We start from the raw sequence: 17939 nt of genomic DNA on the forward strand, positions 1-17939 counted from the left end.
AGGAGCTGGTTGTGCACTACAGGAGGAATGGAGAAAGGCTAACCCCTATTGACATCAATGGATCTGGGGTTGAGCGGGTTAAGTTCCTCGCCATAAACATCACCGAGGATCTCACGAGGTCTGTATACATCAGCTGTGTGGTGAAAAAGACAAAACAGCGCCTCTTTCACTTCAGACGGTTGAAAATGTTTGGTATGCCCCCCCCCCCCCAAATTCATAGGGGCACGATTGAGAATATCCTGACTGGCTGCATCATTGCCTGGTATGGTAACTGTACTTCCCTCAACCGCAGGACTCTGCAGAGAGTGGTGTGGACAGTCCAGCACATCTGTAGATGTGAACTTCCCACTATTCAGGACATTTACAAAGACAAGTGTGTAAAAAAAAAGTCCGAAGGATAAATGGAGACCCAACTCACCCACAAACTGTTGCAGTTGCTACTATCCAGGAAACAGTACCACAGCATAAAAGCCTAGACCAACAGACTCCACGACAGCTTCTTCCAGCAGGTCATCAGACTGCTTAATTCATGCTGATACAATTGTATTTCTTATTATATTGGCTGCCCTGTTGTACAAACTACTCATTATAATTTACTATAAACTGCACATTGCACATTTAAACGGAGACGTAACGTAAAGATCTTTGCTCATGCATATGAAAGATGTAAGTAATAAAGTCAATTTAATTCAATTTCCAGAACATCGGAACACAATTTACATTCTTATGCATGACCACTGCAGGTGAGCTAACATCTAAAGGGAAAATTAGAATAGTGAATATCATGGCTAATGCCAGAAAGTGGGATCATAGAGGCAAATCAATACTGCACTGAGAATAATCAATGGCAGGCTTAACTGTAGCCATGGCTGCAGTATTTACAAGTACCTGTTATTTTGCATTATTATATTGAAACTGCCACACTGGATCAATGAGTTGTATTTCACAACTGACAGATCAACATCAAGAATTCAACGACATTTTCCCAACTTATTCCCATAAAATTAGATAATGTTCACATGGAATATAGTTTCCCTGTTAATAGATCAAGATGCAGATGATGCATTCTTTAAAGCCCTCAAAATTCATTGGCTTCAAATAAGTGAGAGAAACACAACAGAATCTCATATTGCAAGATCTGGTGACCTGAGAGTTCTTATAGAATATACAGGTCAAAATCTTTTCTTCATTGACTTACAGCAGCAATTTTTAGAATTACCTTGCAACATACGGTAACACAAAGCAATTGAGAAACTCAGTGGTTTAGGCACCATCTATGGAGGAAAACGAAAAGTCAATATTTCAGTTTAAGACCGTTCAGCTGTCCAGTTCCCACCATAGATGCTGCTTGGCTTGAGTTCCTACATGTTTTTTGTGTTGCTGCAGATTCCAGTATCTGTAGTCCTGTGACAACCTCAGGGTGATCTTTTCTACATATGTGTTCTTTTGCACCGACAGTGATTGCATTAAGCCTCTTTCAGTCGTGTATGATGAATCTGTAAAATCTTTTCACAGGAATATCATTGGTTACAGGATCAAAAAGATCCTCTAACAGAGCAGTGCATGCCAGCTGCCCATTATTTACCCCCTGCAGGCAGCTGCAATCAAGTACTTATACATTTTTAACTAAATCATAATTATTGTAGAAACCCTTAAAGTTTTAACATCATAAGATACAATGTTACAATTCAATATAGATTTTACCAAAACACAAATAAGACAAGAATAGGATATTCAATTCAAGAGGACAATGTCAGCATATACCAGGGGTTCCCAACCATTTTTGTGTCATGGAACCAATACCATTAAGCGAGGGGTCTCTGGCCCCCAAGTTGAGAACCCCCGCAAACATGTTCCCTGCAGCCAGACAGACTTAATTTTACCTACTGCTTTCCAAATACCTACGTCTATAGTCTATCTAAAAAGTATTCATCTCCCTAGAAGTTTTCATGTTTTATTGTTTTACAACATTGAATCTCAGTGGATTTAATTTGGCTTTTTTGACACTAATCAATAGAAAAGACTCTTTCATGTCAAAGTGAAAACAAATTTCTACAAACAGCAAACAAGAGAAAATCTGCAGATGCTGGAAATCCAAACAATATACACAAAATGCTAGAGGAACTCAGCAGGATAGGCAGCATATTATGGAAAAAAGTACAGGTGACATTTCAAGCCGAAACCCTTCACAGGACTGGAGAGAAAAAAAAGTCCCTCTCTCATGTCCTTGCTCGCCCATCCCCTGCTTCTGGTGCTCCTCCTCCCCTCCCTTTTTTTTTAAACTTTCTTCCATGGCCTTCTGTCTCTTTCACCAATCAACTTCCTAGCTCTTTGCTTTATCGCTCCCCCTCCAAGTTCAATCTATCACCTGGCGTTTCTCTCTCCCCACCCTCCCTTTCAAATCTACTCCTCAGCTTTTTATTTGTCCAGTACGGCTGAAGGGTTTCGGCCCAAAACGTCAACTGTACTCTTTCCATAGATGCTGCCTGGCCTGCTGAGTTCCTCCATTATTTTGTGTCTGTTTCTATAAATTAGTCTAAATTTATTACAAATATTAAAGATAAAATAATTGATTGCATAATTACACACCGCCTTCAAGTCAGTATTTAGTAGATGCACCTTTGCCAGCAATTACAGCCTTGAGTCAGGTGTGGAAAGGTCTCAATCAGCTTTCTACGCCCGGACACTGCGATTCCACTCACTTCCCCCGCCCCCCACCATTCTCCTTTACAAAACTGCTCAAGCTCTGTCAGAATGCTTGAGGATTGAGAGTGAACAGCTCATTTCAAGTCCAGCCACAAAGTCTCTATTGGATTGAGCTCTGGACTCTAACTTGACCAGTCCAGGACATTAACTCTTTTGATTTTAAGCTATTCCTGTATAGCTTTGGCTTTATGCTTGGAGTCATTGTCTTGCTAGAAAACAAATCTTCTCCCGAGTTGCAATTCTCTTGCATCTGCATCAGGTCTACCTCCAGGATTTCCCCGAATTTTGCTGCGCTTGTTTTACTCTCTACCTTCACAGGCCTTTCAGGGCCTGCTGCAGTGAAACAATCCCACAGCATGATGATGCAGCCACTCCATGCTTCACAGTACAGTGGGTGTGGGGTGTTTGACTGAGGATAAACACAGAGTTTAGTCTGATGGCCAAAAAGCTCAATTTAGATTTCATTAGACCATTGAACCTTCTTCCAGCTGACTCAGTCCCCCCATACCCTCTGGCAAATTCTGGCCAAGATTTTATGTGAGCTTTTTTCAACAATGGCTTTCTCTTTGCCACTTTCTCATAAAAACTAGTGAAGCACCCGGGCTACAGTTGTTAAATGCGCAATCTCTCCCATCTCAGTCACTGAAGCTTGTAATTCCTCCAGAGCTGTCATAGGTCTCTTAGTGGCCTCCCTCACTAGTCCCCTTCTTGCACAGTCACTCAGTTTTTGAGGCCTGCTCTAGGCAGATTTACAGCTGTACCATATTCTTTCCATTTCTTGATGACTGACTTAACAGCACACCAAAGGATATTCAGTGACTTGGACATTTTATTGTATCCATCTCATGACTTGTGCTTTTCAATAACCTCTTTGCAGAGTTGCTTGGAGGGCTCGTTTGTCTTCATGGTGTAGTTTTTGCCAGGATAGAAACATAGAAAACCGACAGCACAATACAGGCCTTTCGGCCCACAATGCTGCGCCGAACGTTTACTTACTTTTGAAATTACCTAGGGTTACCCACAGCCCTCTATTGTTCTAAGCTCCATGTACCTAACCAGGAGTCTCTTAAAAAACCCTATTGTATACGCCTCCACCACCGTTGCCGGCTGAGTTCCACGCACTCACCACCTTCCGCATAAAAAACTTAACCCTGACATCTCCTCTGTACCTACTTCCAAGCACCGTAAAACTATGCCCTTTCATGTTAGCCATTTCAGCTCTGGGAAAAAGCCTCCACATGATCAATGCCTCTCATCATCTTAAACACCTCTATCAGGTCACCTCTCATCCTCCAAAGCTCCAAGGAGAAAAGGCCGAGTTCACTCAACCTATTCTCATAAGGCATGCTCCCCAATCCAGGCAACATCCTTGTAAATCTCCTCTGCACCCTTTCTATGGTTTCCACACCTGTCCTGTTGTGAGGTGACCAGGACCGAGTGCAGTACTCCAAGTGGGGCCTGACAAGGGTCTGATATAGCTGTAACATTACCTCTAGGCTCTTGAACTCAATCTCACAGTACTGACTCATCAACAGTTGGACTTTCCAGAAGCAGGTGTATTTTTACTACAATCAATTGAAACACCTTGACTGCACACAGGCCTCCAAGAATAGATCTCTATTTAATTAATTATGTGAGTTCTAAAACCAGTGATGATTTGGTGCACCAGTGATGATTTAGTGTGTCACAACATAGATGAGTGAATACTTATGCACTGAATAATATTATGTTTTATATTTATAATTAATTTAGATCACTATGTAGAGATTGACATGAAGAGTCTTTTTTTTCTGTTGATCAGTGTCAGAAAAAGCCATATTAAATCCATTGTGATTCAATGTTGTAAAACAATAAAACCTAATCATAGTTTCCTATTCCATAGTTTCCTTTACAAAGGCCAATTAACCTACCAACCAGTACATCTTTGGACTATGGGAGGAAACCGGAGCACCCGGAGAAAACACACGTATTCCACAGGGAGAATGTTCAACCCCTCCCTACAGAGGACGCTGGGATTGAACTCTGAAATCTAACACCCTGAGCTGTAATAGAGTTGTGCTGACCACTATACTACTGTGACACCCAATCTTCCGCAATCACTAACCCTGAAAGTGAATTCCACATACCCTGTACTCAATTTAAATTTACTACATTTAATCTTGTAATTATGGCCGACATTCCTGACCACTCAAGTGCCAGAAATAATTTGCTTCACACCACCTTCCCTCATCATTATTTATTTCAAGTGCAAAAGTAGTTCCATAATTTGTAGTTACACTAAAAAATGTCTAATTTTCTCAAATCATCTCAACTTTATTTCCATATATCAGCTAACTGAATCTGTATGTCACTGTAACACCTCAATTTCCATCTGAGTGCAGTAATAAAACTACAATGGGAGATTTTTCTCATAACACTGATCAAATACATGGAATCAACTTCAAATCCTATCTATCTATACTCAATGAACCTCTCTGAGTATAATTTCAAGAAAGCAAGGCTGCCTTGCAATCTATACAGCAAGTGAAACAAAAATATAACTGACACAAGATATCGATCTCAAAAGCACTATATAATAATATGGTTAATGCATTCATTGTAGATTAATATTAAAGCTAGGGGTGCCTCAGAGCGAGATGAAAGTTTTCTGATCATTTCTCTTACATCCATGATATACAAAGGGACAAAGAAAATTTCCCCAGTCAGATGGGAACTAACACACGCTGCCACAAAGTGGAAGGAAGGTGATCAGTTATAAAAATGCACAGCATTGTAAATTTCACTTAAGTTACTCAAATTTTAAAAAGAATTTTAAACTTGTTTTGATTGTAATAATAAAAATATCTTTTAAGTTCTGAAATGGCCTTTTAGCTGAAATTGATGCGCAATTTCCAAATAGCACACCTGTTATAAACTAAGTGAGCATATCTAAGGAACAAGGTATTAAGTAAAATTTCTATCATGGGAACTTTTCCACTCCCCACTGTTAACTTCAATCTCTTTAATGACATATACATGTGATAACAGATATTTATATCTGACACATAAATAGATATTATATCTCACTGTTGGCTCTCACTCAGTTATGACTGAACTCTTATAGACAGTCTCTCAAATAGATCTTACAGTCACTAATTCCTAACAGGACATTTACTTATATATCCAGAAAACACATCAATCTGCACTTCATAAACACTGGAGATTATGCAGATGCTGTAAAATCCAGAGCAACACATAAAAAATGCTGGAGGAACTCAACAGGCCGGACAGTATCCATAGAGAGGAATAAAGGGTCAACATTTCGGGGTGAGACCCTTCATCATTTCCTCCAGTGTTTTGGGTGTGTCAACCTGTATTTCTTTTCCCACATGAATTGCTGAATTCTGCCATTACAATCTGTCTGGGATGACCAAAGCAATAACAAATGAAAATTCCTCAAAATTGGCAAATTATCAACATTAGTGAAAAGGCAATTTCAATATAGAGAAAATCCTTTAACTACTGTTAAAAATTTGTTTTTCAATACTTACTTAACACCAATCCATTGCAGCAATACAGATTATGGTTAAGAAAAAATCCAATAGGCATTCATTTTTAAGAGTTTTCCTTGACAAAAAAAAGGGACTGAACAATATATTTGGAAAGCTACTCCTTGTAAACCATTTATATATAAAAGCATCCTATCAGAAATCTTCATTGTACTGAAGTACTCAGCTGAGAGACAACTAAAAATTAGTATTACTGCCAATTTGGAAAAGCGATGGGACTACTTGCTGACATTAGCCAAAGAGCTTTCACATTGCTTTCAGGAGTTCTGTTGAAAGTTCCCAAATTCCCACATTTGCGTCATGTCTTTTAAACATTTTACATTGATAACTAGTTAATATTAGGTTTCAGAGCCCACAAGGCCACAGGACCAGTAAAACTATTCAAAACTCAACGAATTAAATTGAAGAAAAATTTTCATTCATTTGATTCGACAACACTTCATCCTTTACTGCACTGACTTGGTTTGAATCAATGATATAATTGAGAAGTTCAATGATGCTGCAGATTGGAAGGACACCGTCGATAAGCCAGGTAGTACAAAACTTACCCCCAAGTGAATCTGTCTGCAACCTGAAGACATAGGTTTAAAAGTAGCATGTATACTGAGGGAATTTGAACTAAATGTGCTTTCACGCAAATGGTTGAAATCTGAATCATACAGCATGAAGGGTACCTGGTGGCAGGCACTTTCACAAGTATACAGATGATCACTTGAAATATCACTGCATAAAACATTCCAAATTGAGTCCTAGGCATGGTGACACTTGAATCTGTTACCATGCTCTATGACTATGTACAATTAAAACAGTTGTTTCACGTTTCATAATTCACATAATAGACACTATGAGCATTACAAAATACAATACTCCAAAAGGTTAAAATAGTAAAACCCTAAAAATAACCCATCACATTAATGATATTTAAAAAGTATCCTCTAAATCGTCATTCCCACTGAACTGTCATCTAACAAAATCCCTATAAACATCAGCATGTATTAGCTATGTAGATCTTCAAGGGCAAGAATAAAATCTGATATAAATTTAAGATTGATAAGAAAACACTTCAACCTTATTCTTACTAATAAAACTTCTGTCTGCATTTAATATGCTATTACATTGAAAGACTGACATTTCACAACGAAAGCTCACTAGGATAATGTTAACGTATGCAACTGTCAAATGTCTAGCTCATTTATTGTATCCATTTTAACAAGATTACCGATTTCACGTACAAAACTATTACATATCTGTTCAATGTTAAGTTTACAGCCACGAAAAAAATAAGGCGTTATTTTTCCTGATTCGGCAGTTCTGTCTTTCCTAATTCAATAAAATGAAATCAACCATCCGTGGCAGAATTCATCAACAAAACTAATGCTACTCACCAAAACTTGAGCCAGTGACCAAAAGAATCCATTGTTTACATATAAAAAAAACATTATGATACAATAAAAGCTCACTCAACCATTTCAAAGTACAAACGAACAATCTGAATATTTGATACAAACCACATTTTTTCCAATATTCGCTAAGTCAATCGTTATATACAACACTCAACTTCCCCATAATTTCAAATCACGAGCTTTGTCTTCATTGTTACACATCGTCTTCCCCCTCCTCCACTCTCAAATCAGGACAGTCTGTACCGGACATCAAAAAGTTGCGCGAATCCAAACAAGACGACTTGGTTTTCGCCTTTGCAACACAAAGGGCCAATTTAGCAGCATCCCAAACTTCAAGCACGGCCTATACGGTGAAGGCCACAGTGCAGTAATGTGGAGGGTGTGGGCTGGGGATTAAAGTTGCAGAGAGAAGCAGTGAAACATTCCTTATCGAGGGACTCACCAACAAACTCTCCGCGTTAATCGGAGACTTCGGGTCTCTGACCATTGCCTCGAGCTTTTTCAGCCGCGACTTCAGGCTGTCTGCCGACGACATGTCGCAAAAGGCTGTTGTCCTGTGCCCCAGATCCAGCGGCTTTCTCTCGGCGAGGGGCTCAAGACACAGGCTCACACCGCTCTCCTCCCTCTGCCCCACTACCGCCGTCTCCTCGCAGACCACGGCAGCTTGGGCCTAAAACAGCTGCCTTTGGAAAGGGATGGGCACACGGGGAACTTTGCTGCAGACATAAGACAAGCGGGTGGCCCCCTCTCCGCCGCTCCTCCTCTGAGGCAGGCCGCGCCTATTTCCAGTGCCGAGAGTAACGGCCGCCGTGTCGATTTGAATCGGAAGCCGCGAGTCGATCACTCGGAGCCGATGACAAAAACAACCACACAGACGTTCCCAAACGTCATCGGAATTCGCCACGCGAGGCCTGTTGGGAGGGAGTGGGCGGGGTGTCCGGCAGCCGTCCGCCCAGCTCGGGGCGGATACTCCTCGCTGTGCGCTTGCGCGGTCCTCATCCCCTCTCACCCATTCGCGGACGGCAGTCGTGCCTTGCCTGGCAACTGGCAGACAGATTTGGGGGCTGCCATCTTTGATGCAGACGCCTGCCCAGAGCCGGCTACCAAAAGAAATTGAGGTTTTTTTTTAATCATCTCGGAAGCATCGTGGAGTGGGGGTGGTCAGCCACCAGAAGGACAAATAAAGAATAGAGTCAGTCAGCTGTTTAAAACGAGTCGGTCTTTCTGGTCTTTGCAGCGCTTGCATAACAGCTGCAGGCAATGGAATTCCTAGCCGTACTGTCACTCCTGTGACAAATCCCATCGCAATTGAACTATGAAGTCATGAAAGGATATGGAACGCGGGGCTTGAATTGGAAATATATTAGTAACAAACTATTCAGTCGTTTAACTATTGTTTGTTTCATATTATCACCTAATGTTTTTGAGTTTAAATAATTTTATTTGTACAGATACAAAATAAAACTTTACATTAAGAGGACGTAAGAAACAAATGTGTAGTTTGATATTGAGCGTATTTTTTGTAATCCTGCTTTACTTTATTCCTCGTGTTAATCATTTATTCTCTGCGAATAACTATAGATACCGATAAAAATGTACCTGCAAGCAGATTGTGGAGTACTGTATATGTCCGAAGCATTGAACATGTACTTCAACCAATCCGAATTGGTTCTCAAGAGTTGTTTTGAAACGAAATCAAAAATAAAATATATAGAATAAAAAATAGTTTAACAATCTTCGTAATCTAAGAGCTATTTTAGTGTCTAATAATTTTGAGACCAAAGTTAATACTGATAGTATTTTCTTCGTGGGTTGATTTTGCGTAATGGTATGTTAACGTAATTACTCTAAGAACTCGATAAATAATCAATTAAAGGCGCAAGGTGATGGTAAATTCCACCCGGAAACTTCCAGCAAAAACAATCTGCGTGTCTTCTTACTGACAGAAGTAGGATTTTTTTTTCTTGCTGTTAGTCTAAGTATATTACTCAGAGGGGAAATAGCTGCAGGATCCAGCAGCTCAATTTAGAAACAAAATCAGAGCAGTATTCACAACCTAACGTCCTTCCAGAGTAAGTCCCGAAAGTCAAAATGTCTTGAATTGTTGCATCCTTAGTCAGAAAGCTAAAAAAAAACTTGTTAAAGTAGTTGGGTTATAATGCTATTTTCCGTACATATTTGCTTGCCATGAGTTTGTCTAACCACGAAATACAACGTTAGTAATTAAAATTAAACAAAATTTCCAGCATTTGCAGATTTTCTCTTGTATGTGAAAATAAAAGCTAATTATAGTTTGCTTATGACAAAATATGATTTTGTTTCGCTTCACACATTATTGCTGCATGGGCAATTGTCAATTTCAGCAGACGGCTTTCTAGGGTGACAGGGGATCTTTTATGTTAAAAAAAAGATTGCTGTTGTGTTATTCACATCATTTTCAGCTTTTAGTTCCGATTCTTAGCATCCGCAGCATTTTCCTATCGAAATCAGATCTTTTCAACAATTCTTAGTTTAAAACTAAGAATTATATAAAGGTTTACTCCTAACGTGTTTAACTCCTGCTTTCACCAGGAAATCTGCAGATACCGGAATTTCAAGCAACACACATCAAAGTTGCTGGTGAACGCAGCAGGCCAGGGAACATCTCTAGGAAGAGGTACAGTCGCTGTTTCGGGCCGAGACCCTTCGTCAGGACTCCTGCTTTCATTGATTTTGTGCACATTTTATTTGGATCAAAATTATTTACTGTAAGTTACATAGTATAAAATGTGTTGTTCACTTTCAATGAACTTTTAGTATTGTCATAAATGCTGAATTCTTTTATTTGCCTGAGTTAATAGACAATAGATGCAGGAGTAGGCCATTCGGCCCTTCGAGCCAGCACCACCATTCACTGTGATCATGGCTGATCATCCACTATCAGTATCCAGTTCCTGCCTTATCCCCATAACCTTTAATTCTGCTATCTTTAAGAGCTCTATCCATCTCTTTCTTGAAAGCATCCAGAGACTTGGCCTCCACAGCCTTCTGCGGCAGAGCAATCCATATATCCACCACTCCCTGGATGAAAAAGTTTTTCCTCAACTTCGTTCTAAATGGCCTACCCCTAATTCTTAAACTGTGGCCTCTGGTCCACTTATGTGGGTCTTGATTAATCTGTAGAAATATAAACTTCCATTTCAAATTTATTCTGATCATTTTCATGAAATGTTATAATTAGTTGATCTGAATCATGTTTTGTTATACAGTATATTGCCTGATGTGCTTACTTTCCATTATCGTGCACATTCCACCGCTGACCCCTCGATTGGGATTGGTACTTGGGATTTCCCCTTCCTGAAGTCCACAGTCAATTTCTTGGTTTTGCTGATTTTAACTGCAAAGTTATTGTTGCAACAGCACTCAACCAACTGATTTGCCTCACTCCTGTACACTTCCTGGTTGCCATCTGAGGTTTTACCAAAACTGCAGTATCATCTGCAAAGGCATTTGAACTGTGCTGAGTCACACCGTCATGAGTATGGAAAGAGTAGAGCAACAGGCTAGGCATAAATCCTTGAGGTGCACAGTATTGATTGTCAGCCAGGAGATGTTGTCACTGTGGTCTCCCAATCAGGAAGTCAAGACAAGTATTCAGATGCAGAAGGAGGTACAGAGACCCAAGGTTTGAGGCTTGGTGACAAACACTGAGGAGATGATGGTATTGAATGCTGAACTGTAATCAATAAACAGTAGCCTGGCATATGTTTTACTGTTTTCTTGATCCTCCAAAGCAGAGTGAATAGCCAGTGGGATTGCATCTGTTGTGGACCTGTTGTTGCTGTAAGCAATTAGCAGCAGCCCAGGTCCTTGTTCAGGCAAAATTTAACTCTAGCTATAACCGACCTCTCATAGCAAGCACTTCATTGCAGTAGGTATGAGTGCAACTGGCCGATAGTTATTGAGGTGGCCCACCCTGCTCTTCTTGGATAGTGTTAGGATTGCTGCCCTTTTGAAGCAGAGGGGAACCTCTGACCGCAGCAGTGAGAGGTTGAAGATGTCCTTGAGAGAAAGATAGTGATTGAATTTACCAGGTAATATATTGTATTTTTGTACCACAGAGGCTCATTCCAATCCATATTTTTTGGCCTATCATCTACAAACCAGCTCAGTAAACCTTTTCACATGGTGTTTAGGGACTCTGCCTTAACATTAATACAATATTTCTTGAGCCTACTTAAATTAGTGTAATGATATGCTCCTACAATATTAGCATTTCAAGGTTCACATTAAAATAGCTGGATTCTGTTTACACTCTAAAGAGAGAAAACCTTGCTTCTTTTTCTAAGTTGAGAGCTTTGTTATCATTATATACAGTATTATGCAAAAGTTCTAGATCTAGTGCCCTAGATTTTTTATACAAATTTTGTTTTAGATGCTCATTTTTTGTTGTTTGCATTAGTGTGTCAGTAGAAAAGAGCAAATTTTGGATTCTAAACATTCATTTCCCCAAAAATTAAATGCTACAGAGAGATTTTTGTATTTTGTTAAAGAATCCTATTGAGTGGAGTGAAGATCCAATGAGATGGCATCTTTTGTTGACACTCCAGTAGGCAAGGTAGAGTGGATCAAAGTCACTTCTCAGGCAGGAGTTGATATGTTTCATCACCAACCTCTCAAAAAGCTTCATTACTGTGGAGGTACTGTTAGTGCTAATGGGTGATAGTCATTGAGGCAGGTCACCATGCTCTTGTTGGGCACCGGCATAACTGAAGCCTGCTTGAAGCCAGTGGCTGCCTCAGACTGCCAAAGCAAGGGGTTAAAGATCTCAGTGAATACTCCAGCCAGTTGATCAGCACAGGTCTTTAGTACCTGGCTAGGTACCCCATCTTGGTCGGTTGCTTTTTGTGGGTTCACCTCCCAAAGGCAGCAAGCACATTGGCTTCAGAGACTGAAATCATTAGGAGATTTGGGAGTTCATGATGGCTCCTCCATGTTTTGATATTCAAAGCGAGCACACCGGCATTGAGCTGATCTGGAAGTGAAGACCTGCTGGCTTCTATGTTGCTTGATTTAGCTTTATAAGAGGTGATAGTATTCAAGCCCTGCTTCAACTGTTGAGCATCCTTCACTGATTCGAGTTTGGTCCGAATTTCCACTTTGCTCATGAGATAGCTTTCCGGAGATCGTACCCAAATGTCTTGTAACTTTCTTGGTGACCAGACTTGAATGCCATTGACCTGGCTCTCAGCAGGTTTTGGAACACATGGTTCAGCCAGGGCTTCTGGTTGGAGAAGACTCTTAATGATTTATTGAGGACATAATCATCTACAGCTGTTTTAATAAAGTCCATGACAACCATGGTGTATTCATTCAGATCCACAGATGGCCATTCAACATGGCCCAGTCCACTGACTCAAAGCAATCGCATAGCCGCTCTTCTGCCTCCCGCACCCACCTCTTTGTTGTCCTAATCTCTGGAGCTTTGTGTTTTAGCCTCTGCCTATATGCAGGTAGGAGAAGGATAGCCAAGTGATCAGATTTACCAAAATGCCATCTGGGCATGGAACAGTAGTTATTTCTTATCTTCGTGTAACAGTGGTCTAGTATGTTGGGACCTCTGATGCTTCAGGTTATATGCTGATGGTAATTGGGTAGGGTTTTCTTCAAACAATCCTGGATGAAGTCTCTGCCTATGATTTGAAATGCATTAGGGTGGACTGTTTCTTGTTTGGAGACCGCATCATGCAATATCACAATCTCTTGATTATAGTCGGCTGCTGGTAGTGTGTAAACTATGGTCATTTACCTGGAGAAGAACTCTCCAGGTAAATACAATGGATGCAGTTTGACTGTTAGGTATTCCAAATCGGCAGAACAAGAGTTCCACAAAATTGCCACAATGAAGCGCCAAAGAGAGTTTATCATAAAGCACGCACCCCCTCCTTTTGCCTTTCCCCAATCACCAGTTTGGCCCATCCTGTAAATTGTAAAGCCTTCGGTTCTGATCGCTGTATCTGGCGTGCCCAGAGAAAGCCACATTTCAATCAAACGTACCATAGAACGCAGTATTACTCTCAAGTCCTCGATTCCGTTTTCCAGCGACTGCCAACAAGATGCTGGGTAGAGGAGGTCTCATCCCTCTGTGTTTCAGCCTGGCTTGGAGATTCCCCCCCCCCACCCCGCCTTGTTGTCAGCCATGGTGATGAACCTTCGTCCTCTTAAAGGTGTTGTGCCTGTCTCGTCCGCTGAGCCACCCAATTGATCATGAATTCTGAAGACCATTAAGTTGTTTTAAAAGTTCATTGCTTAGAGGGAAGTTACATGCTGCAGATTACAGTGAGAGTAATTCAGAACACATAGAACAATGGTCGGTAGCGTTCAGAATGTTGCTGTTGATCACCAGTGCCATTTTATTTCCTCTGTACTATAATTTTGAATGCATGTTGCAACAACTTATGAAAAAAGTTAATATTAATTCTTCAGATATATTAGTTGTTCCAGACATTGCGTTTGCCATAGACTCATTGAGTTATACAGCCCAAAATGGGTCTTTGAACCCTCTATGCCTATTCTAAACATCACACATAAAGATGAATCCAATACAGATCCACTGGTCTCTACTCTCAGCCTCCTCTGCTCAAAGGAAAACAAATCCCATATCTGCAGTCTCTCCTTATAATTGGAAATTCCGTCCCAGCTAATATCTTAGTGAATCTCCTCTCAAGGATCAAGGATCAACTTTATTTGCCATATATGTACATTTACAGGCATTTGGAATGTGCTGTGGTGTGTTGGTCAGGGTGTGGCATGCAATAAAATCAAAAACATTCAACAATTATAAAGAATAAAAAATAATACAGAAACAAATCTAGAGGTTAATGTACAGATATGGAACAAAATGTGCATAAATACATAAATATCAGCATGTATTTACAATATACAGTAATCAACATTATGAAAAATGGTTTAATGTGTTTACAGTGCAGTGCAGTAACAGGCTAATAGAGGAAGGTGGAGGCAGGGAGTTCTAACCAGAATGGTTGATCTGTGTACCGTTTCCAGTGCAATTCTTATTCTGTGGCAACTAGAACTGCACACAGTCTAACAGCTATGGTCTAAAGAGTTTGTATCAAGATCTGCCTCTTCATGTACTCTATGCCCTGGCCAAAGACGGCAAACATCTGATATGTCATTTCCACCACTCTGTTTACCCGTGCTGCCACCTTCAGGAATATTTGGGCTTGTACAGCCTCCATTACTACAGTGATGCTCTCCTTGATCAATAACGTAATAGTTCTGCTTTTTGCAAATCAGAATCAGAATCGGGTTTGTTGTCACCGGCAAGTGTCGTGAAATTTGTTAACTTAGCAACAGCTGTACAATGCAATACCTAATAATGCAAAAAGAAAAAAAGTAAATTGATTAAGTATATATATTTACATTAAATACATTAAATAAGTGCAAAACACAAATAATATATAAAAAAGTAAGATAGTGTTCATACGTTCAGAATACATTTAAGAATCGGATGGCAAAGGGGAAGAAGCTGTTCCTGAATCGTTGAGAATGTGTCTTCAAGCTTCTGAACCTCTTTCCTGATGATAACAATGAGAAGAGGGCATTGCATTGAGAGATAGTGGCCTGACATTCAATAAATACATTATCTATGACGTCATTAGCATACAGGGTGCTCAATAGCAGGTCCACCTGCGGCTCCAGCTGCACAATGTGGCCAATCAGGAGCTGTAGCTGGACACACATCCTGCACATATCGTCAGGTGGTTTCCTACTTTGCAGGAGGAATAATCCATGGCCCCATATTCTCTGTCATTTACATAGGGAGCTTTTTTTTTAACTTTATGTATTAGTAACTGCAACCTACAGTCCCTGATAGAGTTAAAGGAATGTTGAAAATGCCCACCTGATTGATACCTGTTAATCACCCTCCTCACTAAAGCCAGTACTCTGTGACAGCTAGACATTCTTAGTTACTTTGTGACAGTTGCACTCTATGATCCGCTGTGTAAAATCCATCTTAAAGGTTTTCTTAAATGCCCTCCAAAATATTCCAGGGAGGCACTGAGTTGTTAAGTTAAAATTGAAGTCTGTTTCATCAGATATAATTCCCAGTGTTGACCCAGAATGTTAAATCCAGAAGCAGCGAATTTGTTCTGAGCTCTTATAAAGTCCTCCTCACAAACATTTAGGAACTCGTGACTATATTAGTCAAGCTGCTGCACAGAGCCTTCAAACAGCAACCTCAATGAGTTATACTCACAGAATCACATCATACAGACAACATGATAGACACCTCAAAATCCCAAGAATTGTCTTGTCCAACTGGCATAACTTGGAGCAGTGACTCAGAAATAGCTGCTGCCTGATGGATCTAGCAACATTGACTTGATCCTAAATTCTGTTGCTGTCTGTGCAGTTTGCATTCTCCAGTTTCATTGATTTTCTTCCCATATCCCAAGTCGTGCTGGTTGATAGGTTAATTAACTGGTATCAATTAACCTAGTATATTACAGGCAGATGGAAGAAGTTGATGGACATGTGAGAGAAAATGGGGTACTAAGAAATAAGAGGAGGGAATAGGGTGGACAGGAATCATCTGAGAGCTAGCATGGACACAAATATCTGAAAAATTAAAAAAAACATGAGATGCACCAATGAGTGTGGTTATTGTTAACTGGGAAGGAGAGAGTACCTTTAGGAGTTCTCGATATTGACTATAGACCTCACACAGTCTTATGGCATCACATAAAACAATGGGCAAAGAAACATTCTTCTGGTTATCAGTTATTGACCTCTCTCAGTTGATGTTAAATAAGAGTTGAAAGAAAAATTACGTACACTGGGTTAAGGACTTAAGTATTCTTCACTGAAGCTCACTTGGTGGCTTCGCTGCTGGCTGAGTTCTGAAGATGATTCTATGGTAAAAATGAGCGAGAGATGAAACTGCCATACTTTGCACTTATCAAGTTAGCCATTGCATTTGTTTATGTCCATGACAGCACTGGTAAAAGTGACCATACACAATCCTTTCTTCCTGTAAGGATGCTGTGTGACCCTAGAGCTCTGCTAAATGGGAAAGCCACAGACCAGATCTGGTAGCTCAAAGCCAAGCTGTGTTGTGGACCATGGCATCAACAAAAGTATGCCATGCCAATTTGTAACCTCCCTACATAACATGTCCCTCAGTCTACCATTGCAATCTTGTCAGACCATCATTATTGTTTCAATAATGACTATAGAGAAGAAGTATATACAGGAAACCAGACTTAAGCTAAATATGAGTTGCCAACTTCGTACACTTGTAGCACAGCACATGTATACTACCGAGCAGAAAGCAAAGGCCAAAGACAGTGCTGGATGATTTCAACAGATCACATCAAAGGCCTGCCTTACTGCCACATGAATAGTCTTTGACAATTATGTAACTAAGGGTAGGAGGTGACTCCAAGAACAGCTTCTTCATCAGTAATAGTGGGGCCCAGGATTAAAGTGCCAAAAGCAGGAAAGTGCAAAGCTAGAAATGCCAAGCACATGATCCAATTAGATTTCCTTCTGAGACTCGTACCATCACAGAAGTTATGTTTTGTAACTCCAAAACATAAAACTAATTCAAAGAAAAACACAGGACCGGGCGTGTATGTTTAGCTTTTACTTTAGTGAGGTGCACACTTATGACTTGTGCTGTAATGACATATTTACGTATATTTTACACACACACACACACACACACACACATATATATAGATATTCACAGCATAGTAAATAATTAAGTTGTCCTATTCAGAGTTGAAGATTTAATTGCTGTAGAGGTTTTCTTACTCTTGAGGGGTAATGACTTTCCTGACAATGGTGAATCACCTTGCTTGGCAGGTGAGAATTGTGGCTGTAAAAAAAATCTCAGGTTCTGGTGCCTCCTCCATCGTGGTTGTAGGAGTTGACTCTGAGACTGCAGCAAGTGGTTCTGACAGCTCTGGACACTTTTCTTCTCTAACAATTGACTTTGCTCTCCTCAAGTGATTGATGAGTTATCTCCAGATGATAACAAATGCAATCTCCACTGTGTAGGAGAGTGGTTCCGTTCTATGCTTAATCTTACCAAGTACCCACATTTGATCACCTCCATAGTCCCTTGGGCAGGACTGTTTGTCCAGGTGTGAAAGATCAAACCTCCGTGTTTGAGGTGCCTTCAATTTGTCTCAGCTGTTTGTCCTGCATACTCCTTCTGAGATTGGGTTTGAAAGATCCAAGTGTGAACACAAGGGGCAACATAGCTGGTGAATTA

General features: G+C 40.3%; 1 protein-coding gene across 4 annotated transcripts in view; it reads right to left on the reverse strand.

The window, feature by feature from the left end:
• LOC140193983 (rho-associated protein kinase 2-like) overlaps window positions 1-8558 on the reverse strand; it is a 264425-nt gene extending 255867 nt beyond the window's left edge. For 3 of the 4 annotated variants that reach the window (XM_072251236.1, XM_072251238.1, XM_072251237.1), the window contains exon 1: window positions 8100-8557. In XM_072251236.1, the coding sequence (XP_072107337.1) occupies window positions 8100-8192 (93 nt within the window). In that variant the 5' untranslated portion in view covers window positions 8193-8557. Of the gene's footprint in view, window positions 1-8099 lie in introns of all 4 variants that reach the window. The other variant, XM_072251235.1, reaches the window with a different exon arrangement.
• Window positions 8559-17939: the final 9381 nt, after the last annotated feature.

Source organism: Mobula birostris, chromosome 2, assembly GCF_030028105.1.
Source record: "Mobula birostris isolate sMobBir1 chromosome 2, sMobBir1.hap1, whole genome shotgun sequence".
In the NCBI taxonomy this organism is placed as follows: Eukaryota; Metazoa; Chordata; class Chondrichthyes; order Myliobatiformes; family Myliobatidae; genus Mobula; species Mobula birostris.